This window comes from Watersipora subatra, chromosome 2, assembly GCF_963576615.1.
Source record: "Watersipora subatra chromosome 2, tzWatSuba1.1, whole genome shotgun sequence".
In the NCBI taxonomy this organism is placed as follows: Eukaryota; Metazoa; Bryozoa; class Gymnolaemata; order Cheilostomatida; family Watersiporidae; genus Watersipora; species Watersipora subatra.
This window is the reverse complement of record NC_088709.1, coordinates 64,155,965-64,181,673: the sequence shown is the minus strand read 5'-3', so window position 1 is coordinate 64,181,673 and position 25,709 is coordinate 64,155,965. Positions and strand designations below refer to the sequence as shown.

The window sequence follows — 25,709 nt, the reverse complement described above, 5'->3', positions numbered from 1 at the left end:
AATCAGAGTATGTAGCCAAATGCTTATGAATGTTGTGTTATTGAAACAAACAGTAATAACCTACGTGTCCTTGGAGACTTTTTTGGCTGGTCGGTGGAGCATGTTTATGGTAAAACCATACAGATAGTCAAGAATGCTTGTAACATAGAACCAACGCGTGGTACTTTAAGCGGAAGCTAATCTAAAAGCATAAAGTGTGCTCGCTAAAATTATTATGTTGCCAGCGGGCGCGCAAACGAATTTGGTCTGATTACAATTTGAGCCAGAATTTGCTAACTTTCACGTCACTATTGGCTTGCATGTGAGAGAAGCGTGCTGATTCGCTTATATGCTTGTAGACACATGAAAATGTTGAATGATAGCCCGTGATTCATTATTCAGATTGCTGCTTCATCTTAACGGGCGATATCGCAAATGCGCTCCACGATGTTAAATTGCTAACTCGATCGTCAAACCAGAAAGCATTTTGTCTGTATATTTTATCAGAATTAGCTAAAAGTTTAATAAGTTTACATCGCAGAATAGGATATTGTAGTAGCAGTTATTTCCCTTTTAAATCTTATTAAAGTGCCTAATCTTGGCACCTTTCATCCGAGCCCTAAAGCTTTCACTAGTTACTACCTCACGTACTACCTCTGATACCCAGTGTTGTTTTCAAAATTAACTATCTAAAGTTCAACGGAGTGCAACCTTAAATCAGTAAACAGTAATATGGAGGTACTAGATCATAGGAAGTGCTACTTTTCCTGTAGATAAAGGGCTCTAGTTGATCCCTATGTTTGCCGCCATCCACGCAATTTGCTCATCGTTCTTAGTTACCAAGCTGGTTGCGGTATAGCTAAGGCTTCTTCTAAATGTCAATTAATGTTGAAGTGTGAAGTTTCGGCTTTACAATAATAATTTGCAGTTTTTTTCCCGAAAGTCTAAACACTCCTCAAATTTCATGTTTCAAGTAATCAGAGTACCTTATTTGTCTTGTCAATTATAGTACATTCAACTAGTACAGTACATCGTTAAAAGATTGACTATTTAACAAAATGTTATTGGTACACACAGTCTTTTTTTAAATGTGCTCAGCAGATTTATTTGATTTCAAAAGCAGATTTATATAACATATCAAAGGGTTAACCTAATCCAATCACATAAAACATATTATAAGAACCGGCTGGTTGGCAATATAAAAATCTGTAAGGTGCTCCCTGATTGGACAAATATACAAATTTAAAAATGATGCTGCTCTTCATCATAAAAACAAATATTATGGTACCAGTAGGATTGCCTAGTTTGCTACCTTTTTTGAAGTCCATGTAGTTTTGTCTTCAAACTGCTAGGAAGCCAACATACAAGGCCATTTCAAAAGTTTAAAAATAATTGAGTGTGTAATCCATATTAAAGCCTTCTCATACAAGATATATCACAGTAGATGACTGTGCTTTCAAGTTATTAGTTTCTTAATATCCCAAATGTTCACCCTGTACATGTATTTAGTTCTTATTGTAAGTGGGTGTCTATGTAGTATTATTATAGTAGTTTTTTATTTTACGAATCAATTAATTCAACTTGTAAAATTTAAATCAGCTAAGCAAATAGGAGTAATAAACTTAACAGAAATAATGCAACAATAAGTTGAAAGTAAAAGTTGAAGAAAAATTATTTCTTACCCCATCTTTTAAGCTACCAAACATAGACTTGCATATAGTCGTTACCTGAATCCATTAAAGAACAATATTTGCAACACTTTTATTTTTTAAGTTGGTGCACAGGGTGAAGCTTACTCCATAAATGTACTTATACTTGTGTTTGCTTATTTAGCGCGATTCTACCATTTTAATAGACTTTTTGCTAATTAAACATCAAATTAAGAAAAGTATTAAGCATTTGAATTCATCAAGTTGTGTAATATAAATGAAGTTTATGAAATAGAAATGTTTATTGTTGAAAATAATTCTGTTTTTATTACCTTACAATGACATTAAAAGAGACAAAGTGAGATGTAGGGATGTAGTGATGATGAGAATGTATTGAGATAACTGCAGATTAGAAAATGTTTGCTGTGGTCAATAGTGGTAATGAAGCTGACTTCCTTTATGGGTTTCTGGACAATGTCATGCAGTATCGTCTAGTTTGTAAGCTGGTAGATTATTGGGTATCACATTTGTCAAGGCTTCAAATATATAATATTTGTTAAGAGCATTAAAGAATAGACACTCAATACACTGAGTGTAGAGTGAATTATACTAGAATATAAAATATAAAGAGCTCTTAATTGTTAGTCAATTACCAAAAATTGGTTTCAAACAGATGTGAAACCAATCACCTGCTCACCAATCACTTGCTGTCACCTGCTCTTACCAGGTGATAATTAATGTTTGTAGTGATTGACTAACAGCTAAGTACTCTCTATATGTTATCATATACTGTATGTACATAATTACAGCTTCTAGTTATAAATGAGAGTACTTGTCATTATTATAACACCGTGTCATCAGAGTCTCATTAAAATAAAATCTCCAAGTCTCGTAAAATCGCACTACAGTCTATTTAGAACAGATCTTGTTATGGCTTACAATTAGATTACCTTAACAAAAATTGTGAAGTAAATATGGTTTTTTTACTTCACCATAGTTATTACATAATACTTTGTGAGAGATTTTGTGTGAATGGTTAGTTGTTTAGGCACAGAAAATATGCTACTGCTTGATCACAGTCGTTGGGTTAAAGTCTTACTTTCTTTTCTTTCTAATGAATAGACAAGGTCCTAACATTTAAAAAACTGTGTTACTGGTAAGTAACAGTAGGACAATGCAATTGGCATTGTCCTAAGTTGTTGTAAGAATCCACTTGCAAAACAATGGATTGCTAGTATTGTATGTAAAAGCTGTAAATGATTTTGAAAGCTCAAGTGGGTGGTAATATCGATGAGACATTTCAGGTCATGGAACTAAGAGGTCAGACATTCTCTCAACACTGACTCTGGTGCAGTTTTAATGAAATTACAATTCTGTTTATTCCTTTTCAATGAACGAAAAGCTATAAGGCTAATTATGAGCTAATCTGTAAACATTAAATCTCAGGCCAGCCGCAAACTGCTCCATTTCATTGGCTTACTCATAGACTCAGTTATGCTCGTCAGTAAATGAAAAAGACTTGATTGTCAAATGTTCTTTCGAGGACTGTTGTTATCTGAATTTGTAGCAATTTAATTCTGGTTACAATATATCTGAAAAAAATGTAAAATAGGCACTACTTAAAAAAAATAAAGAAGCAGAAAGACCTTTGGTTTATTGCCAAACAGGTTGATTACAAATTTATGTGTTGAGATGGAGGTAAATAGACTTAAGATGGTCATTGAAAATACTTTGCTTTGTTATAGGAAAAGTTGAGGAGATGTCTAGTGACGACACTGGGACAGAGTTGAAAATCTCCTCTGGTAAATATACCCCTACTTCTTGTCTCCAGTCGGTCTGTTGTTCTATATCATAAAGTTTTGTTCGAAATCTAAGGTTTCGAAATTTTTTTGAAAAAAAACTTCATTTTTCAGCTGAAGTCAATGGCAATGCAAGTAAACCAGATGACATAGGTACTTGCCCATCGGCTGACAAAGCCAATGATGAATCTGCTGGAAAAACTGAATTACCTGCAGTTGAGAAACCTAGTCCACCATCAGAAATCAAGGCTGTTGTTTCATCTCTAGAGAAAGCCGATAATCCACCAGAACCCACACCTAAAATTTCATCTATGGAAAAGAGTGAAGATCCACCGGAAGACGAAACTAACATTTCCTCTCCGGAAAAAGTTGAAGCTCCATCAGAAAAAAACGCATCTGTTTCATCTCTGGAAAAGGGTGATGATCCACCAGAAAACAAAACCAATGTTTCATCACCAGAAAAGGCTGATGATCCTATAGACAACAAAACCAATATTTCATCACCAGAAAAGGCTGATGATCCTACAGACGACAAAACCAATGTTTCATCACCAGAAAAGGCTGATAATCCTACAGACGACAAAACCAATGTTTCATCTCTAGAAATAGCAGAGAAATCTGATCTCCCTTCAGGTAAAGATACGTTACCTGTCCCTTCTGCTCCTGAGCCTTTGTCCAAAGAGCTAAAATCTGCTACAGAAATTGCTAATGCATCAATGGATATTGCTCCGGACAAGGCAAAAATTGAAAAACCATCAGAGTTCAAAGCAGAAAGTTCTCCAATCTCAAAAGTTGATGATTCTGAATTACAAGATGGAAGCGCTTCACCCAAGCCGACTTCTGACGTGAAAGCTGATGATAAGAATACTGAAACTGGTCTCAGTGCAGATCTGAATAATGAAGCTAAGGATGAGCCTGCTGACGGCATGTCGCCTGCTGATGGCATGTCACCTGCTGACGTTGTCAAGGAAACAAAGGATGTTGATGCTCCTGAGGCTTCATCACGAACTCAAACAGGTGAAGCACAATCACACAATGATACTCTAGCCAAGGCTGACACTGTTGACGGCTCTGCTCAGCCAATGGAAATGGTTGCTGCTGCAAAAACTGTGTCAGAGGCACAGGAAAGTGCTCCTGAAGTCAAAAAAACTCGGGGAAGGCCCAGGGCTGCTGCTCAGAAGAGAGTGCAACATGAAAAGCCATCAGACAAGGGTAATTATTCTCGGCTGATTCAGATAGATAATAAAGGTCTAGTTGGGATTTTGAACCATTTTCATTTTAGCATTGCCCATGCCTAATAGAACTGTCATAGCACTATTGAGATCTAGTGGAGTTGTGTACCCACTTTACAGCGACAACTTAATATTCATATGACAACTAAAGGACTTGGTATTGGGTACATGCAACGGTATATTAATAAAAAAACCTACTTACTGTATTAGAATGATAGGTTGCTATTAGAGATGGTGATGCCATTTTCCATAGTTTTGTATGAATAGGGAAATTAAATATTTGCCTTTGAACTACTACATTAGAGACTTCTGTGAGGTTTCTGGCAGTCATACAAAAGAACATATAAAGATCGTATTTTCCAACCTAATGCTATATCATTTAGGTGTTTTTTTATAGTTTATACTCAATAATGAATTTCTTTTATTAACCAATTACAAAAAATAAAACTGATACTGAGTGGCTCAAACTACTAGAATAGGTTAGTTTACTTAACCAGTGTCACAGCAGACACTCTCATTACTCTATTCTCTCTGTAGTTCGTTAGTCATTGGTTTCTGGTAAAGCCTCTTTTTTGGTTTAGAAAAGCATACGATTCGTTATAGACCCTGAAGCTCAAGGTGATATAGCTGAGGAGGCAATGGATACTGAGGAAACGGTTGAACCCGGTACACCAAAGCGTAAGTGTAAATATATATATACATACATATATGGTATTTATATAATTATATATATAAATACTATATATGTGATTCAAACATGAAATTAATATACATACCTGTAACTAGTAGGAAAGGAAATTGGTTATTGTTGTGGATCTCGATTTAAGTATTTCCATTATAAGAATTTTGCCTTGCTATTATTATTATTCTAATGTCTTGCAATTTTTTTAGAGTTGCACATTTTTTATATTCAATTTTCTTCAACAAAGACTTTTCGGGCCATAGAAGAAAGTTGGAAATGATATAATCTAGAAACCTAAAAGCTTTAAGCCTTGTTGGCTATATTGAACTTTGTCAACAAATCTGGATTGTTAAATAAGATAAATATGTATGAAATCAATAAATAAAAGGTATTGGTATGTGGTTGTTGAGAAATTTGAAAACATATTATTAATATGAGTGTAACCGATGTATTTCAACATACTGTTGAAACTGTATTCCATGTTTAAGCATGGATACCGTAGACCAACATTATCAAGAGTTTGTTTTAATTAAGAAGAAAGAAAAATCAAAGCATCCAGACCATCTTTGTGAATAACTGTTGTTATCATGGCAAGAACAGATCTATCCTGAATCTACTAATTTTTTTATTAAGTTGCTAGACTTCGTAGAGTAAATGCGGTATCTTCATACGTAATTATCGCTTGCAGTGGGGCTGGTGGAGAGGCCAGTGGAGATCATGACCGGTAAAAGAAACAGACGTAAGGTAGAGAGACTGGCTGAGAACATGGGCAGTTCACCAACCACACCAGGTGACAAGCGTAAGCTGAGTATTCCAGAGGGAGAAGGTGTGAAACTCGGAGACTGTCCTTCAAGTAGGTCACGCGAAGCTAGTTCCTTGCCATCAGTTTCTACTTGTTTTACTTGATGGTAATACAAACATTAGACTGATATTAAGTTTATTATTACCCATCATTATCTGCAAGAGGAAATCAGGCCATGTATAGCAAAATTGGAGATAAAAAGTGATTGTGGATAAAAAAAACTAGCACAGAATGTCTTGAATTTTGGATGTGCTAGTAATATGTATCTAGTTCTGTCAGCTGCGGATGAACGGTTGCGGCTCTTATTATAGTAAAGTTTGGTTACTAGTGACAACAATTTACAAATTTACTGGGAAATTGCTTTAGTTTGTCGAGGTGCCTCTGATAATAGCTATTTTAACTCATGCTCAACAACACACAATTTACTTACATGTCAGTTGTAAGATGACATCTGTTCTAAATGCCCTTCAGCTACCTATGTTTGATACATGATTGTCAGTCAAATTTTGGAAATATCTGTTGATGCTAATTTGGAATGAGCATTAACAGTAGCCAACTTTTTTTATAATGAACATGGATGTCATAAGAAAGGAACCTTACTGCTCTATCATGGTCTACACTTTTTTCGAATTTGATATGGGTGTGCTAGCCATGTTGGTGAGCAATTAAAATACCTTTATTAAAATATATAATTAATAAAATAAGTAAATCTAAAATGTTATACAAAATAAATTATGTTTAGATAGCTGTGAAGGCATGGAGTGTTTGTAAAAGTTAAAATGTTGTTTCTTTTTATAAAGTATTGACAGAATATGGTTTTTAAGTAAGAGCTGTTAGTTGTCTTTCACATTCTATCTGATTCAAAAATGTTATTTTTTATATATTAGTGTAATTAATAATTAACACTAATTACAATGTTAATTATTAACGTATTTATGTATTAACGTTAATTACAATGTAATTATTACACTGATATTAATAATAATGTACATATAATTATTAATTATAATTAATTTCATTGTTTGTTTAATTAATAACTACACCAATAATTATTAATTGCTATCTTACTTGACAAATGTCGTTATAAAGTAAACTAATATATTATAATACACAGACCAGTTGTGACGAATATATAGCCTCTACTCCAGTGTACCATATGATGCTGGAAAATTGGATGATGTTATAATATTTTAGTTGAAGAAATAATTAACAGAACAAAGGCTGATGAACTTAAAATATTTCACAAGATGCTGTTTGGAACTCCTGGAAAGGTATTGATTATATCTCATTTCTAATTGTATGTTTGTTCTCCACTCCTATCATTAACTGGTGTACAAAGCTTGTACACAATCCCTCACTTTTCACTGCTAATGGAGACCAGCGACCTTCACGATAAGTGAAAATCCGCAAAACAGAAACTAATTTGTAAAGTACATGTATGAGCCAAATTTTACCACCAGAAATTTAAACTGCTTTCTAAGCATATTGTATTTATTTCCTATATAGTAAGTAAATTGAAGTTATCTTGATTGACTTTCAGGTTATATTTCAACTTCAATCCCATCATTTTAAACCAGAGAATGTACTTACATAGTATCTACTTCATCTGGTCTGAATATTCATACTTGTGATTAGCTGGGCGCGTTTTGAGAAAGAGGTGACATATATGTAAATGTATTTTATGTCTGTATATTTATGTTTTTTAATTAATTTTTAATGAATATTTTTCAACTGTGAAGTACTGAAATTGCAAAAGTGAGAGTTTACTGTACTTTTACTAGTGTACAGAGCTTGTACTCCTTCCACTAACTGGCAGAGGTACTTAGTTTGTACTCCTAAACACGCACATGTGTATGAGGGTTTGTATGCCTACTACTGACTAGTTTAAAGAGCTTGTACTTTACCACTAACTGGTGTACAGATCTTGCACATCTAATCATTAACTAGTGTACAGTGTTTGTACTTGTACCCAAACCCCTGTCCAGGCACAACTACTTGGCTTGTTCGTTAGTGTCCTTCTCCCATCTATGCTGGGTGCATAGTTTTAGATCAGGATTTTGTAGAGGCTAACACTAGCCCAAAACATCATTACTATCTTCCTAAAGGCTGGTTCACACTATGTCGCCGTTTGTCAGCATTTTCCTGTCGGTGTTCATCGTCGATTACGGGTACCGTGAACTGATAGCATCGATGAAGCAACGCGAACATGTCGGGGAAGTTTGCAGCTGTCAAACTTTCCCGACATTTCGCCGAGCATCGACGACCCCCTTTCAAATATGAACCATTGCATCCATGCAACCATTGCGGATTGCATGATTTATTCATATCCGTTTATGGTAGTCGCTGCGGGACTAGCATTTAATTCCAGCATGCGAAAATAAAGAGGTTTCTTCGTGAAAATTTAAAATGAAAAATGAGAACACTATGTCACGGAGTATTTCCTGATGCAAACAGGATAGGTTTGTGATAGTGTGAACATCATTATTATCGACGATCACCGAAGTATTGTGGCATCAATGCCGAGATATGGCGATATAGTGTAAACTAGCCTTTAGAAGCTTTCACATTGTATCGCTTAGCTGCTACACTATCCTGTCAACTCCTTGTTTTACTGATTTACTCGCAATCAATTGTTGCACTTCGCGGATATGTAGATGTGTTGTCTGATTTTTTAGGCACCAGCGGAAATAAAGAAGAATATCCGGGCTTTCTGTGGCTGGACTTTTAAAGTGAATGACGCTGATTACAAAAAGAAACATTCAGTTGTGTCCAAGTAGGTGGTACACTTTGTAGTGCAACATGTAAGAGCCTGTTGTTACAGTTGTAATCTTATGGTGCTCGTCTGTCTGTCTTGAGTGTAATTTTCCTACTTTTGACTGCACTATATCAACTCCATCATAGATATCTGAATCCGAGATGCCAGCATTCACTTAGGAATCTCTAGATCTATGTAGAGCATTTGCCACTATGGACTATTTTGAATTTATTACGAAACAAGCTCGAGTGCTAAACCGCTGTCATCATTTATTTGAAATTATGATGACCTCCATATATTCGATGCCCCGGCTTTCTTTCTTGATCCAGACGTATTGACAAGTGAGTTTTCAGTAGGAATTCAAGGTATCTAGTCCTTTGGCATGGGGTGGATATAAAAAATAACAGAAGGAATCAGTTTTCTATATTAACATGTGTAGACAACTCCAGTGATGGGTGTTGGCAAACTCACGTAACCCTGAGCTAGGTGTTAAAATTATTAGTCAGTAGGAACCACTCCTACACTATTATTATGTAGGTCCTTGACACAAGGACCTACATAATAATAGTAGGTCCTTGTTTCAAGGGTAGACAGCTTCACAATTCTTGTCTCATGCTTTAACAAGCATGTCTAGTAATATATAACCAATATATTATATAATAATATATAAAATATTATTATATATAACTCAGTCACTATAATGCGAGTGTGCTGAGCCATTGTGCTCAATGAAATCCAAGAAACCTTTCACCTCCACTCTAACTGCTAAAAACTCTAGCCCAGTGGTTCCCAACTACCTTGGAGCCATGGACCCCCTGAGCTCGTTATCTAAAAGTCATGGACCTCTTTATAAAAATCATAATATACATGTATGGTGTTTATAAGAATGTATTATAAATTGGCATACATTATAAATTAGAATAATATAGAAGTCAGCAGATTTGACATGTTTCTATTTATTTACTTATATAAAGCAATACTATATTAAATTGATTTGACTTTTAATTTTCATTAGTCAGTTTGTTAGTGGGATGGATTGTACTTCTTGTTTTTCAATTTTTTTGATATTAATAGTCGCCATTGTGAAATGACCCAAATTTGGTTTTCGATTGAGATTTTGAGTGGGAAAACTACACTGCACAGCTTTGCCCACTGTCCATTGGCAAAGCTTATTGGCCAGGTCAAACAATGTGACAACGACGAAAGACTTTGTCATTTTATATTAGAGGTGGCAAAATATTAATTAAAAACTAAGGAAAAAAGGCCGTTGTTCAGGTGATTTCTGGTAAATTATATTTAACTTTAAGCATATACTAAGACCCCTACCAATCTTAAAATTGTTAAAAATAGGTTATTTGAAATGTTTTGTATTCCATGGATCCTATTATATTGCTGAAATTGAAGAGGGACAGAGAGAATTACGTGTTTGCTGGTTACAGGTTTTCTTGTTTTGTACTACTAACCGGAAATCAGGTACTGTCCAGCAATTGACGCACAAACGTGATAAAAGTCTAGACCCAAAAACCTAACAAAACAATGCGACTACCACGCGGAAATTGCATTAGCCCCGAAACCCAGGAGAGCACAATCCTAACAGAGCTCGATCATTAAACCCCGCCCATATGATAGCCGTCACCTATCCTTTTAGGGTTTTATATCATTGATCCAACCACTATAAGACAGAAATGGTTGTAAATAACTAGCTAGAAAAATGAATACTGGCACCGGCCTGCGGACCCTCTCAAAACTTCCTGTGTACCCCTAGGGGTCCATGGACCACCAGTTGGGAACCGCTGCTCTAGCCCAAGGTGTTCCAATGTAGAGATAACTCCAAAGTGTTTGAGAGTTGAAAGTGTTGGTATAGCAAGTTACTTAAAAACCTACTAGCTGCTTATTTGCGAGAAAGTTTCTCACTTTCCGCCTATATTGCTCATGGCTTGTAAACATCTTTGGAAATGAAAAGATGACTTCATTGAAAAATTTACTTCGTTAATTACTAGTTTACGGACATTTTACTCTGATCGCTGTCTTGTGTATAGAGGTTGTACTCGCAGCTGATGTACTTAGAGTGTACTGTTGTTCATAACAAAGGTATTTTGAATGTTAGTGGCCCTTTGCCATCTATGCTGTCGAAGTAACCTCTCATCAAGATTGTGAAAGGCTATTATTGTGATCCAAAACTACATTAGTATCACTTTCTGTAGATCTAATATGCTTTCCCATATATACCGTATATATACTGATACTCTGGTCATAAGTATAGTCGTTTCTTGAGAGGCCCGATCAGTTATAGTTATGCCATCCTGGGTAGGCTCTCCTGTTTACTTTGAGAGGTCCTTATCTCTGGGGCTCATTTGTTCTGTTAGCATAGTACATACTGATTTTACTTAGCAGAGGGTGTGGTATTATATGGGCCTTGTGTTTCCTTCCGTGACAAGGAATGAATATTGATGCTAGTGTGTGTCATGTTTTGCCATGTGATTACACACATTTTATTGGCCGGTTTGACTCCCACAAGGTTTTATACAACAGTTATGGCCATTTGCATATACAGTGATTTACAAAATAAACTGGACCCCTTTGTTGGTAAACTAACATTCTCATATACAACACTGTTACTTTTTGTGAATTTAGTCAATAGCCATAAATTATGTATAAAATTAATCCTTATTTTGTCCTTATTTAAAATATGTAAACCAAATAGTTATAAAATTTGGTTTTCGATAATGTAGAATAAGTTCTAAACATTTAATTTTTTTACGGTTGGAGATAACAATCCGTACAGATATGATCACACCACATACACTTTTATATGTTTTTTCAAGTCATATGCATGTAGCCTATATATATGGTGGCGTATAGCTACGATCACCGCAGGTAAACATGTTTTTAACCATTTTGTGTTTGCATGCTAAAAGTTATGCGATAGACCAGAGGTTTTTGCTAAGAGATACAATTGCTCATTCTTCTTATCACTAGAAGGATAGCTGCTTGGATTGTTGGTTTAGACTGCACCAGATTTGCTCGCTATTGCGTTCAGTTGTGTAATTTACTTTTAGTCCAACTAAATGAAATACATTGAGCTATATAATATATAACCGAATTATATTATACATAATATAATAATATAGTGTTGTTATTATTAATTATTTTTGGCACAAAACTACTTTTACAATAGCTGTAATCTGGGCCCATTAGCCAAATAAATACAGCATAAACTTCAAAGTTAGATTATTTTTGTTTAGTGAGGTAACCATGAGTATTATAATCAATATTATATATCATAATTTCTCGCTGGCTCCAGTAACTTGCTGTCATCTCAAGTCGGGAAAGGTCGCCTAGAGGTCAGTTGAATTTTAGGTGTATCAAATTGAGGAAGATGAAGAGATGTTAGTATTAACTCTGTTGTAGGGTCAATCTGCCTGTCCTGAAGAGCTGGTGTTCGATGCTCAAGTTAACAGTTTCTGGCAGCAAATCTCTGTTGGTAGAGAGGATCATGGACTACCTGATGAAACCTTCGATGCCAAATAGGGAACAGCAGGCTAAGGACAAGAAATCGGAGACAGGTAGAGTGGTGTTTTTCTATTCTAGATCGTACTACGTTCATTTGCAGATTTTTTCTATAATCATGGAAACAGTTATATTATTTTTGATATTGTATTGAACTATTTAGTGACCAACTTTTAGAATATTTGGTGCGTGATCTTTCAGTCTGCAACTTATTTTGATTCCAAATTGAAGTCTCACTTCACATGGCCAAATGTTCAGGTTGAATGATAACTTACGAGTAACTCTCAACACGCACATTACTCAACTTTTAATCTATGTTAATAAATATCACTTTGTCATTGTGTCTGTCTGTTAGTCTACATGAGTGGTATGTGTTTCCATATTTTTTGGCCGGTCTATCTGGTTCCTGAGAACCAGCCTCATAACATCTACCTGTGGGCTATGAGATTGAAGAGAAAACGATTCCATATTAATGCGTCGCCACGATGCGCCATTTGATTAGAAATTCAAGAACGCACATTCACACGCATTAAGGAGACAATTGCCCTCAATGAATGAGTTCATAAATTTTTGTCATGAAAGCAGTGTAACAGTTTTCATAAAAAATCTATGTAAGTGCTGCTGGCTGTCTGATTTAAAATGAAACAATTTCCAGGGAATTCCAGACTTATTGACAGTCCTAAAGAATCTAAGAAAAGCCTTAGCAAGGCTTATTATTATTCAAGCGTCAGCTATTTCTATAAGTAGCACAAGTCAACGAGAGGTTTAGCAGCATTTCAAAAAACGAACTTCAGAAAGTTGCAGTCTATTTGCTACCTTGATATCTAAACATTATTGTTTTAAATCCTTATACAACTAACGGAAAAGATATAACTAGATTGAAAGGAAATCATTTTGAGTAGTAACTTTTCTTTCTGGACAACCTTTCTAGTTTTCATAATTTTGAAAAAGACTGAGAAATGCGCATATTGTAAATGTCACAGCTGATTGGTTTAGTTGTGTCTGCATGCTCTAAACGTCGCAGTTGATTGGTTTAGTTTTACAGCTCTCCTGCAAAGAATGGAACTTGTCGGATGAAGACGGTTTATGCTGTTGTTGAGACAATCGATTTAATTGCACGAAATGTATTTAAGCATGCTGCCTGAGTCTGTAGGCTGTCCTAGCTGCCATATGCTATGACACCGTTTTAACTTTGGCTTTCCAACGTCTACATCAGCACTTACGTGTTGTATTCCTAGAACCTGCCTTTTCAATTTTTGACACCATCAAACAAGTGTCTATTCCAATGTTTGAAGCCACTACTGAGTATGTTACGTTTCTCTAGTTATCAGCTTTCTTTGGCTGTCAGTTTGTGCCAACTTTTATTGTCTGTGCAAATGTTTAGATTGATGAAATTCACAAAAAATAAAAACATATCTGACTGTAGAACTATGTAGGCAGCACCTTAGCCGGTGGTATCCGGCAGGGCATAAGTTAGACATCAGGGTAGTAGACTGGCAGGGAATTGCCTCAGATTTCAGTCTATATCAAAGTCTTATCTGTCTCTTTGTTGACACTAGTGGCTTTGTGTGTAATCAGCAAGCGTTAACACGGCATTGTTTACACTATCGTCACGTGTCTGAATATTGTGGCTAGTGGCTATAGGCTATGGATGAAAGGCCTAATGAATGAAGCAAATATGGCCTCCGACTACTGGGATGGACTAAAAAATTTTTGAAAACTTGTGTCGTTTCCTGTGGTTACTGTTTAATTTTTACTTGTCCAAGTGTGCCACCAAATTCTGTGCAACTTTGTCATATGGTTTCCAGTTTCTTTTGATGAAGTTGTACCGTCCATTCTGTGTGCTTTGTAACTAATTTCTTTAGTAAAATAGTATTTTAGAATCTTGCCATACAGTGCTTATATTTTTACAGAGGCATTCATTGCAAAAAGCTAGTAATTTCTATGTTTAACTAGTTGTTTGCTTATGCAAAGCTTTACAATAACGCAAATGTTAAATTCTTGTGAAAATCTAACTCCTAAAATATAGAAATGATTTTTCTAGTTAGGTTTCCAGAATTCATGTTGATCTCTTTCCCATATCACCAAATTAGCAATCCCGAGTTGTTTTTTTTTGTGTTCACTATAAGATTAGCTCGCATGTGTCATCTATTTAGCAGGTAAAAGGAAGAGAGCTGATGAGGCAGGGGAAAAGGGAGACGATGATAGTGATGAGAGCTCCAGTGAGTCAGAAGATGAGGAAAAGGTCTGTGTACATCCATCCGTTGTACAGAAAAAATATGCTAGCAGAATTTGTTTTGTCTGATTCCAGCATGCTATTAATATGGCAGCCATGGCAGAACTGAATGTTTATTTTTAGTATGTATTATGACTTGTTAGCAGGCTGCGCGTATAACCTGTTGACAACCTGCCTACTTTCTCAATGGTACTCAAATTTGGTTTCAGTAAAACCTTTAGTTCTGACTGGGTTCACTAGCGCAAACCTAGTCTAGTGTATAAATAAGGTTATACATGTATTTTAATATTTTGGCTACGTAATTAAAATTTTCACATTGTTGGCTGAATGGATGAATTGAAATGAATTGGATGAAAATTTGCCAATTTTAATGCAAAATGACATGAAGAACCTGCTGGTGATATCAAAATGACATGAAGAACCTGCTAGTGATATCAAAATGACATGAAGAACCTGCCAGTGGTATCAAAATGACATGAAAAACCTGCTGGTGATATCAAATCAAAATGATATGAAGAACCTGCTGGTGATATCAAATCAAAATGACATGAGGAACCTGCTGGTGATATCAAAATGACATGAAGAACCTGCTAGTGATATCAAAATGACATGAAGAACCTGCTGGTGATACCAAAATGACATAAACAACCTGCTGGTGATATCAAAATGACATGAAACTCAATCATTTGTTACGGTTGGGTGAAAACCACTATCTTATTGGTTAAAAGAGCTTTTTAAAAAGAGTCAACTTGACATGCAAAGCTAATGGCTTCCTTTTTTTAGAAAACACCTAAAATCTATGCTTTGACAATTTTCAAACAGTCGTTTCATTCTGAGCACTCCACAGGGAGCGCTAGTACTCACTAACTCTGGCACTGGTTTATCAATAGAGTTACTCATACTCTGATCGCTCATTGTAGTTGTGGCTGTCTTCTTATGCCATAGACACACAATGTAAATCAACTCAACAACTCACTGAGGTAGCAAAAATAAACTACAATACTGGAAGGCTTTTATATATAAAAATGGGAATACTAAAGTCATAATGGTTGAAATTACAAGTCAACGATACATTAAACTCAGTAATACCAAAGTGCATTTAAAAAAGTTTTAATATCAATGTGGTCATTCCAGTTTTTAACTTTGAGGTAACAAATAGAATTGAAATAGAAATAGAATTGCTGTTAAAATGTATCTAAGAGTACTTCAAAGCTTTTGTTGGATGACTAGTAAATTTGGGTACAGGTTTCTTCTGTCAGGTGATACAGAACCTGCTATAATTTCTGTACTGTACTATAATTTCACAACTCTATGTAATTCAGGCTAACTGAATTACATGTACCTTTTATGGATTGCTCTGCTTTCTGGAGAAGATAACTCTTGCTTAGTAAATAATTTTCAGGCTTGGCAGTGGCAAGCATTGCATTTGCAAAATCTCTTAGTAACAATTTTGTTGCAGTTTCAAGCAATTTACTTAAAGATTGTTTTATTAATATGAGATACTGCTGTTCTTTATAGGCAGCATTCTTTATAGACAGCATTCTTTATAAACCGGTTTTAGTAAGCAGCATTCTATATTAATAGCATTCTGTCAGTGAACATTTGATCTTAAACCTGCTCTTACGTTATACAAATACGGTAACAATGTAACTATTACTTCTTGATTTTGTTTAAATGTAGTGTGTGTGCGCACTGCCCACATGCTGAGCAGTGCGCACAACGTATAACAAATTAATGAAGAGGCTGCAGGAAGTAAGCATAAAGGATAAAGTAAGCGCACAAAGGCATTATGGGTATGTTGCAGCCGGTTGTTAAGAGAAGAAGAACTAGTGCTAGGAGTCCTGGGAAGCAAGCCAAGTCTCCAGCGAGAAGGGGTCGAGGGAGAGGCAGAAAGTCTGCCGCCATAGTTGTAGAAGAAGAGGAGGAGGATACTGATGGACCTCCCTCGGTAGGCATTACGTGTTGTATTACTCAGTTGTAGAAGAAGAGGAGGAGGATACCGATAGACCTCCCTCGGTAGGCGGTAGAAGATTTGATGTTGGAGTTGTCCAATCATTGAGTAGGATCTTAGTTTACAAATGTTACCCAAAGTTTTTGTAGATTCTATCAAAAAGTATTGGTGTTTTTCTACCATTTGTGATTGTTTTGATGTTTATGGTGATCTGATTGCCAGGATGTCTCAAGATAAAACTCGATAGAACTTTGTTGCAATTAAAACGCTTAGATTAATCAACAGCGCGAATATGATGTCTATATATGTAATTGCTACTTGTAATTGCAAAGACGGCCAGAATAGAGACTGGTAGCGCTGCAACTTGAACGCAGTAGCCTATATTAACTATCACGACAAAAACAACTAGTAACATCTTTTCGAACATATTATTCTTCTGAGCGGTTTAATCGCAATGAAGTTCTGTTGATTTTAATCTTGAAACATCCTGGCAGTCAGATCTCCTCAAGCATTAAAAACAATCGCAAATGATAGAAAAACATCAATACTTTTTCAAAAAATCTACTAAAATTTTGTGTAAGCTCGTACTTAAAGGTTGACTTGCAATAAAATTCACATTACCGTTATTTAATATGGAAAGGTGATTACAAGCTCTTGAAAGCTCAAAAACGAACAGAAAATCGCAGCCATGCGAGACCGCCGTAGTTTGGATTTCCTTTTTAAAACGGCTCAAATGTGATGTAGTTGTGAAAAATGGTTTCTGTTTACACTTTCTTGCAACCTTATTTGTCGAAATATTTTCACAATTATACTTCACGCATTCAATAAAACCATGTCTATTGTTCTTGCGCGTCTGTTTTATCGTCATTTTAATGCTGTCACTTTTAGCAGTGATATCTTATAACTTACCGCAAAAATTCGTTTAATTTTTTAGCCTCAGCTTGGAGTACATATCACTGTCTGATAATCATGACGAGCCTGTTGGTGACCTGTGATAATCGAAAAGTGCTGCAGAAATTATTTGCGAAGCATCGGGTCACATGATCAGATTACGACTTGCCGATTAGACCAAACCGAAACAAAACTGTAAAGTAGCGAGCATCTATATTTGATACGGGGACTTCGGTAAAACCCGAAGTGTTAGTCATAAACTAGTACTACGATAAGATTTATATTGAGCTTTGTATTGGCCTTTCAATTCACATGAGAACATACGTGACCAGACGATAACCAAATTTTGTGGTTACGTCATCGAAATAAAGAGATTCCAATCTACGGCGGCTTTTCGATTTTGAGCTTTTAAGAGCTTGTAATCACATTTCCACATATTTGGCACCTACAACACAACAGAGTGAGGCATGGTGAATCTTTTGATACCAAATAACTGTAATGTGAATTTTGTTGCAAGTCAACCTTTAACAACTAGCTAGTTATGGTGCCCGACGACTGACAGTGGTTTCTTTCGTGTTGCAATCTGCCAACAATATATTCCACCCTTTCTTGTCAATCTCTGTCTACACTCGGTCTTGTGATTATCTCAATTCTGTCTCCTCAAACACACTTTGCTATAGGCAGTAGTCTTTGTAGACAACATTCTTTATAGAGAGCTTTGGAAGAGTTTGAAAGTTGAAATAGAGGATTTAACTAATAAAATTGCATAATTTTAGGCTAGAATAATTTGATTTGTCAGCTATATTACCCTGCTATTATTACACTACTGTCACACTGCCCATTTTTGTTATGAAATGAAGCCAATTTGTCTGAGAATGGTATTTTATTACTAAACAACTTTTAGGGTTAAGAGCTTCTTCGAGTTTTTGGAATGTCTTTCTATTTTTTTCTTTTTTTCTCTCTCTCGGTCCCCCTCTCTCACCGCCCCCTCTTTCGCCCCCCCCCCCCCCTCTCGCTTCCCCCTCACCTCCCTGCCCTCTCGTCCCCCCCTCTCGCTCCCCCCTCTCTCACCCCACTCTCACTCCACCCCTTCTCTCACCCCACCCCTCTCTCGCTCCCTCTCACCACCCCTCACCTTTCACTCTCTTTGCTCCCCCTCTCTCGCCCTTCCCCCTCTTTTGCTCCCCCTTTCTTGCTCCTCCTTTCTCGCCCCCTCTCGCTTCCCTCTTTTCTTGCTTCACACCCGCTTCCTCCTCACCTCGCCCTCCACCCTTGCTCTCCCACATATATCACCTCCCTCTACTCACTTTTCCTTTTTTCCCAACTTGACTGTCAGTCTTTAAACACAGGATGAAACAATCAAGAAGCAGATAGAGAAGATACTGGCCACAGCAGACCTTGAAGTAGTCACTATGAAGACAGTTAGGCAGCAGGTTCTTGACATGTACTCAGACTTTGACCTTAGCGGCAAAAAGGATTTCATCAAAGCTACAGTCAAACAGGTGCTTTCTCAAAACTTCATCCAATCCTTGTCTGTCTTTTCACCGGAAAACCAACTGGCTGCCCGTGCAATGGTCTAACCTCAGATTTGGCAGGCTTTGTCACTACTGCTGCTGTTGTGGCTGGCATCACTGGCTCAGTGACATTGCCAGCATTGACTGTGACAGCTCTGGGTACCAGCATTATGTAGCCTCAGAACTGTCATTGGATGCTTTCAGATTATTGGCAAAAGTACTGGGTGCCTCATTGTTTTTAGGTCATTTCTATTAATCCTTTACTATATGTTCAACTTTTTTCATGTGATGGCATTGTTTATCCATCAAAAGCACTTCCATGAAAGTTATGTAATATTCAATTATTGACACTAAGGCTAACTGAGTGAGAAATTAGTGATAGGCATGGCATGGTATTTAGGTATTCGATTTACTAAAGGACAGCTTTCAGTGAAGTTTGGTGGGCCATAGTAGATTATAGTGTGACAAATTGTTTGCTGCAGTGGTAGTTTCAGATACAGGCCTAATCTGTTCCACACCCAAGCTTGAATTCCAAAACGCCGTCTTTCAGACAAAGGTTTCCCATTTAAATGAGGTATTAATACAATCAAAAATGAATACAGAACTCTTACCTTTAAGACAGATGTCTTCACTCTCAAGGTTTGTGTTTGCTCGCTTTGTCTGATATTACGGAATTGCAACAGGCGAGTGTCGCTAAATAGTCGTTGATATCGTCGTTAATAGTCTTCTCTACAGACTTGTAACGATTTTTGATTTGTGTCTTGGCAATAACTTCCTTATTTTTAATATGAAGCATCGCGATTTTTAGGTCATGAGTTTGCGAATTTGAATGAATGGTTACTTATTCATAGCAGTGCCTCATCTTGTTGTTCGGTAATATTTTTGGGAAGGTGTTGCCAGTTAAGGCTAGTTGGTTTATATTATATCACAGTTTGTTGGTGTTAAACACACAATACTTCTGTGATCATCGATGATAATATTGTTTACGCCATCACAAACCCATCTACATGGGTGAAATCCCGTCTACGTGGGATTTCACCCATCTAGATGGTGTGAAATCTAAAATGGCAAGCTCACCCATTAGCCACTTAAAGGTTGACTTGCAACAAAATTCACATTACAGTTATTCGGTATCAAAAGATTCACCATGTTTCCCTCTGCTGTGTTGTAGGTGCAAAATATGTGGAAATATGATTACAAGCTCTTAAAAGCTCAAAACGAACCGTTAATCGCTGCCATCATGAAACTGCCGTAGATTAGAATCAGTTTATTTCTCTGACGTAGTCAATCCATTTGTTTATTGTTTTGACACGTGATGTTCTCACGTGAATTGAAAGGTCAATAAAAGCCTCAATATAAAACTGTGATCCTCGATGATAACAATGTTCACACTATCACAAACCCACGTTTACATCAGCAAATCGTCATGTGTGATGTTCTCATTTTACAATGCAGTTTCAGAAATGATGAAATACTAGTCCCGCAACAACTGATATGAAAGAAAATATAGATCAAGCAATCCATGACAGCCAATCATCATCACCGAAGTGATGCTCACTGCGCAAACTCTTGGTGGATGCTTGGCAAACTATCGGGAAACTTTGACCGCTGCGATTTTTCCTGCCAAATCCGTGTTGCCTTGGCAATGTCATTGGTTTATCGTACACAGAGTCGACGGATATTCGCCGCGAGGACAACTCCAACATACGACGCTGTAGCGTATATATTGTTGAGCTAAAATGAGCCGGAGCTTTGCATGGCATGTTTTCTTATATTTTCATTATTCTGCTTGTTGACTTGAGCAAGGACAGATGTTTAGCTAGCTAGGGAATAATTGGCTGACATATTATAATCTAGTGACAACATGCTAGTTAGCAGCCACTCAAAATAGCATTCAGTAAATGTGCATTTCATATATTTTGTTTTACAAATATGGTAGATTCAAATGCATTCCTGTAATTAGTGTATGTGTAATATAATATATTAATAATGTATTACATCCGTGGGTTGCATCATTCTGGCTGAATGCTCATAGACAGGTCAGAGCTGAATATGGTACTATTTCTATAATACAAAAATTATTGTAACGTGTAAGCTGGAGATTAAATTAAACTAATAACAGATGGTTTGGTAATTATTTAATTTATTTTAAATCAATTATTTTATAATAAATATATTTCAATTGCTGTTTTTAAAGGGATGTTTTATTGTTGTTGGATTCTGTTCTCCCAACAAGTCGTTCTCATATTGTTACATGACTGGGTAGATGACTCCAGTCTTGTCGAGATTCTTTTAAACTAAGGTAGAAATGAAATGAGTGAATAGAGCTTTTGAAGTTAATACAACCTAAAAGTACAATTTTCATGTCATATTGTAGATATTGAGTGCTTAGTAATGATGGGCAACTGTGAGGTTGCAGGAGGAAGCATTTACTATCATCCTTCTACAGTCAACACCTTACTACAGCGAACTTCTTATTATGTTCTATGTCTGACTACAGTCAACACCTGTCTTTCTAACTGTTTTATTATTGACTTGACTTCTGGCGCCTTACAACCAGCATATTTGTTTGTCAAAGTTAATCGGAACTTTCTAGAACTTGTAAATATTGCGCAATTATGTATATGATATTAACTCCTCTTCTTCTGGCCATATATGTTTGTGGTTCTATCATACATACATACATATTATTGATATTAGCTTAGTTACATTTCGATAATTATGTATATAAATAGCACTTAATCGCTTTGTTCTACTTTTTGGGAGTTGTCCTCTGCTGGTATGGCTAGAGAAGGGAATAACTGTTTTGCATGAGCTAAAAAAAATATTGTAAGTAATTTGTGTTATTTTGTTTTTCCAAAGTGTTGATCTATTTTATCCTCTATTATATCATCATTCTTTTTCATTGAAGCTTTCCTGTAAACAGCTTGGGTCATGCTATGTTTTGATTATAAAATCAAAAACTATGCTATGATATAGATGGTACTATCAACATGGCTCTACCATAGCCTATATCTTCAACGTGTAGTATGTGTTAAGCTCATTGTATGCCACTCAAAGGATGGCTGTCGGGCTCCCTTACCCGACTTGCGGTTGGTTCTAAGTCTATGGCTTGCCAATGCATTACTGGTCTGTGGCTAGTACCTATCAAAATATTCTTAGTATGTTTTGGTTCATAGTTTATTTTTTCTTTTATTGTTTCTCATCTAGTAATAAATATAGTACCATGATATGTCTTTGCTTTTCTGACGACGCTGAAATATATTCCATAAGCTAGCTGTAAATTTTTTGCTCTTATAACAGTGCATGTACACATTTGGAGTAACATTGAATTGATGTCTTAGTAGATTTGGCAGCTTTTACACTGATGTGCTTTCTTGAGATTCTAAATTTGAGTTGGCTAATCACGTTCATTGATATCACACACTCTATTATGAGTAATGGTTCGGTGAGTAGTGGCATGCAATCAGTAGGTCAGTGGTTCGAGTCCCAGAAAGACCATTGGTGGTGTTAGGAAGGGCATCCAGCCACAATTACACCTGTGTCAAATATCAGGAGCGAATTGGCAATATATTCTGTAGAAGGAAATACCATTTGTGATGGTGACTCCGAAACGCTGAATGTTTACATCATTCCAACATTCTCTCAAGGAGTTGTCAGTTCCTGAATCACTCTTGCTGAGAGACGAAATCACGCAGACAATGGTGATGATAGGATGGGTGGCCGTTTTAATGTTCCTGTGCTAAATCTAAACATAGCTACGGTGAGAGCACGTTCCTTAGCTAATACTAATAGCTAGTTTGGTTTCTTTTAAATGTTAAAATGGAGATACAGTGTAATGATGGAGACATCGCACACCGAAGTATGAGCTATTCAGATACTATAAGGTATCTGAATAGCTACTCAGCTCTGAGTAGCTATTCGTATACCATAAGATATCTGAATCTATTCCTGTCTTTGACTATCATAGCCTATAGCTATCATAGTCTATAGCTATCCTAGCTTATAGCTATCATAGTTTATAACTATCATAGTCATTAAGGTATAGTAATGAGAATTTTGGGTTAAAGTCCATTGACTTGAAAGTAATAAAAATAAGCTTTTAAAAACTGATCAATACAAAAACTAGATGTTCTTTTTAGTTTTGTTCAGATGATGTTTTATCATACACTTCATGTACCGAGCAAAACCTAAACTAGATTCCTTAATTCTAAACAAGCATTGACAAGGGTCTTGTAGCACACGCTCCGTAGTAAGAGACTCACTAAATGAAAGAGCATTCAAAGTAGTAAAGATGTTCCGTACTAGGTAGTTACAACTATGCAGATATTCTTTATTAATATATATATAATATTATATATTACGCTTTATAATATATACGCATCTTACATTTAAATTGATCCATATAAAGCACATGAATTAATTTTAATTAAAATTTAGCTAGCTTCAAAGCTATTTACTTTTGGTTGTAAGTGTTACTTTTACCGTCGCTATAGAAACGGTTTTCCCAGCTCCCTCAGCCAAGTTTCAGTAGGAATTCTATGCACAAACAAGATCTTGCCATAGCTTAATCCGAATCATAAGTACGACAGTTTGTTATCACATCCTTAAAATAATTTGTTAGAAAAAAGTTAAAAAGGTTTGTAATGTCGAGTACAAATAAAGGTATTAAAAATATTAATAGATAGAGGATGGCAAACAAATTTGAAGAATATTCATCCTTTTTCTCTTTCACAGCCGCTTAAAGTTTGATACACTCTCTTGTGTTCATCCAAGTTTGGCCTAAAACTTTTAACTAACCGAAACAAAAAAGTAATTAAAATTATTCTACATATTATATTTGTTAAGCATTTGCAGAGCATATATACTTAATATGAATAGTTATATAAAATAGATAATATCAGTAATATGTACATGCATAATATATTTTATCAATGTTATGGTTGAGACAAAATAATTATATGTGTAATGCTAATAAAATGTATTAAGATATTAAATATATTTACCGGTAATAAATATATATGCATTGGTATTGTACATAGAAAAGTTTGATCATATTTTTTTGATTCAGAGACCCCCTACAAAGTATTTCAGTAAAATCGTTAGTTGTTCTTCAACATGATAATCTGCAGTGATCATGGTGGCTGCTGGTTAGCTGTCACAAGAGGTCAGCATGTACGAAATGTTCTTTTGGATATCAGTACAAGACCTGACATGAGAAGCAGTGTTATAATTATTTTACTTCATATTAAAATTTAATTATTCAACTATCAAAATAATTAGTCTATTTGGTGTTTGTTTGTTGGGGATAGTTTGACGAGGGGTCATTTTGTATTTAGCTTTATCTGCATTACTACTATTACTACTATTACTACTATTACTATTATTACTATTATTACTACTGTTACTACTGATGAACACTGAAAAAGCTTTAAGGTGGTGTGAGTAGATAGGCATATGTTTATATGCCCGACTAGATACCATGTCTACAGAAAAAAATACAATTAGTGTAATGCTGATATGATAAAGTGGCAAAACTAAAGAAATCATTTAAGTAAAAATATAAGTTGTCAAATATGATTTTGACGGGTGGTGAATATTAGGTGCAGTCCTAGCTTCTTATCAACTTCGAGATATGAGAAATAGCCGATTCTATCGCCATACCTGTTTGGAGTATATAGTCTATATGTTTCATTATACGAGTTAACCGGTTGCTGGCAGTTTAAAAAAATCTTATATTGAAATTACCTCTTCTAATCCTGGCTCTCTCATATGTGAAGGGTTTTCTCCCTTCCATTAAAAAGTGTTTTTTCTAATGAGACCTTATAGATTGTGGAAAATAGTTTTTCTTATTTTTCATTTAGCCTGTCAGAGTGCAGTCCTTAGTCTTAGGTCATTTTCAGCCAAAATTTAAATCTCATTTCCTTCAAGTAACATAACTTGTTATCCTACTAAATTATATCAATCTCTTAGGCGCAGGTGCAGACGATCCTCACCTTAATCATATAAACTAAAGGTTGAAAGTTACAAAAGTTCATCACTGTGATTGCTCAACATTTGGGTTTTCACTGACCCGATTCTCAGTACTCGAGTAATACAGTATAAAAATGTCTATAATAGCAATAAAATATATTAAAATGTTATGAACATTGATTTGCCTTTTTTTCAGCAAATGTAAACGCCTGATCTTTATCATTTTTTTTAGGTTACAAACCATTTTTGGTGAAATTGGCTCTGTTGAAGTTCTTATCTAGTCCCCCTTACTTTGAAATGGTAATGTCTTGAGTTTCTCTACTTTTCCTATGCCTTCTTTCTCCAGGATACCTGCTGTTGAGTCTATGTATGCCAGAGGACCACCAATATTTCTGTGGAAAGTTCTGTACCACTTTCACTTTCCAATCATCCTTTTTGCCACATTCATACTGACTGCTAACCCTTTTTTACCTTCTGATCTCAAGATCTTGTGTCTTTCAGTGTCCCTTGAGTAGAACATAAAAACCCTTTTTCCCTATTCAGGTCACAGTAATTTTAAGAACAAATTACTGTCATGTTTTCAAACAACTGCTCATAGAATTGCTTTGTTTAGTACAGTGATTCTTAACTTTGCCAGTTGTACTGAACCCCACCAATTTCATATGCCCTTTCACCAAACCATTCTTTATTGACACACTTGGTGAATGCCCAGCGATGCACAAGTATTAATAAACAG

The 25,709-nt window shown here is 35.8% G+C and overlaps 2 protein-coding genes across 3 annotated transcripts in view; one reads left to right on the top strand and one right to left on the bottom strand.

The window, feature by feature from the left end:
• The window catches only part of LOC137387213 (transducin beta-like protein 3), a 67,721-nt gene extending 67,567 nt beyond the window's left edge, over nt 1–154 (bottom strand). Inside the window, exon 1 of the mRNA XM_068073551.1 lies at nt 65–154. Coding sequence (XP_067929652.1) covers nt 65–102 — 38 coding nt within the window. The 5' untranslated portion in view covers nt 103–154. The remainder of the gene's footprint in view (nt 1–64) is intronic.
• Nucleotides 155–3,377: 3,223 nt separating this feature from the next.
• On the top strand, nt 3,378–22,236 carry LOC137386936 (neurofilament heavy polypeptide-like). Of its 2 annotated transcripts, none has more exons than XM_068073170.1 (11): nt 3,378–3,430; nt 3,542–4,639; nt 5,263–5,337; nt 6,030–6,194; nt 7,338–7,414; nt 8,819–8,916; nt 12,310–12,464; nt 14,568–14,653; nt 16,449–16,592; nt 18,836–18,988; nt 21,378–22,236. In XM_068073170.1, the coding sequence occupies exons 1-11, from the start codon at nt 3,388–3,390 to the stop codon at nt 21,390–21,392; spliced, it is 2,109 nt and encodes a 702-aa protein (XP_067929271.1). In that variant the 5' UTR covers nt 3,378–3,387; the 3' UTR covers nt 21,393–22,236. The 2 variants fall into 2 exon arrangements, with proteins under 2 accessions (XP_067929271.1, XP_067929270.1); XM_068073169.1 differs by having other exon boundaries at nt 14,565–14,653.
• The last annotated feature ends 3,473 nt before the right edge of the window (nt 22,237–25,709 follow it).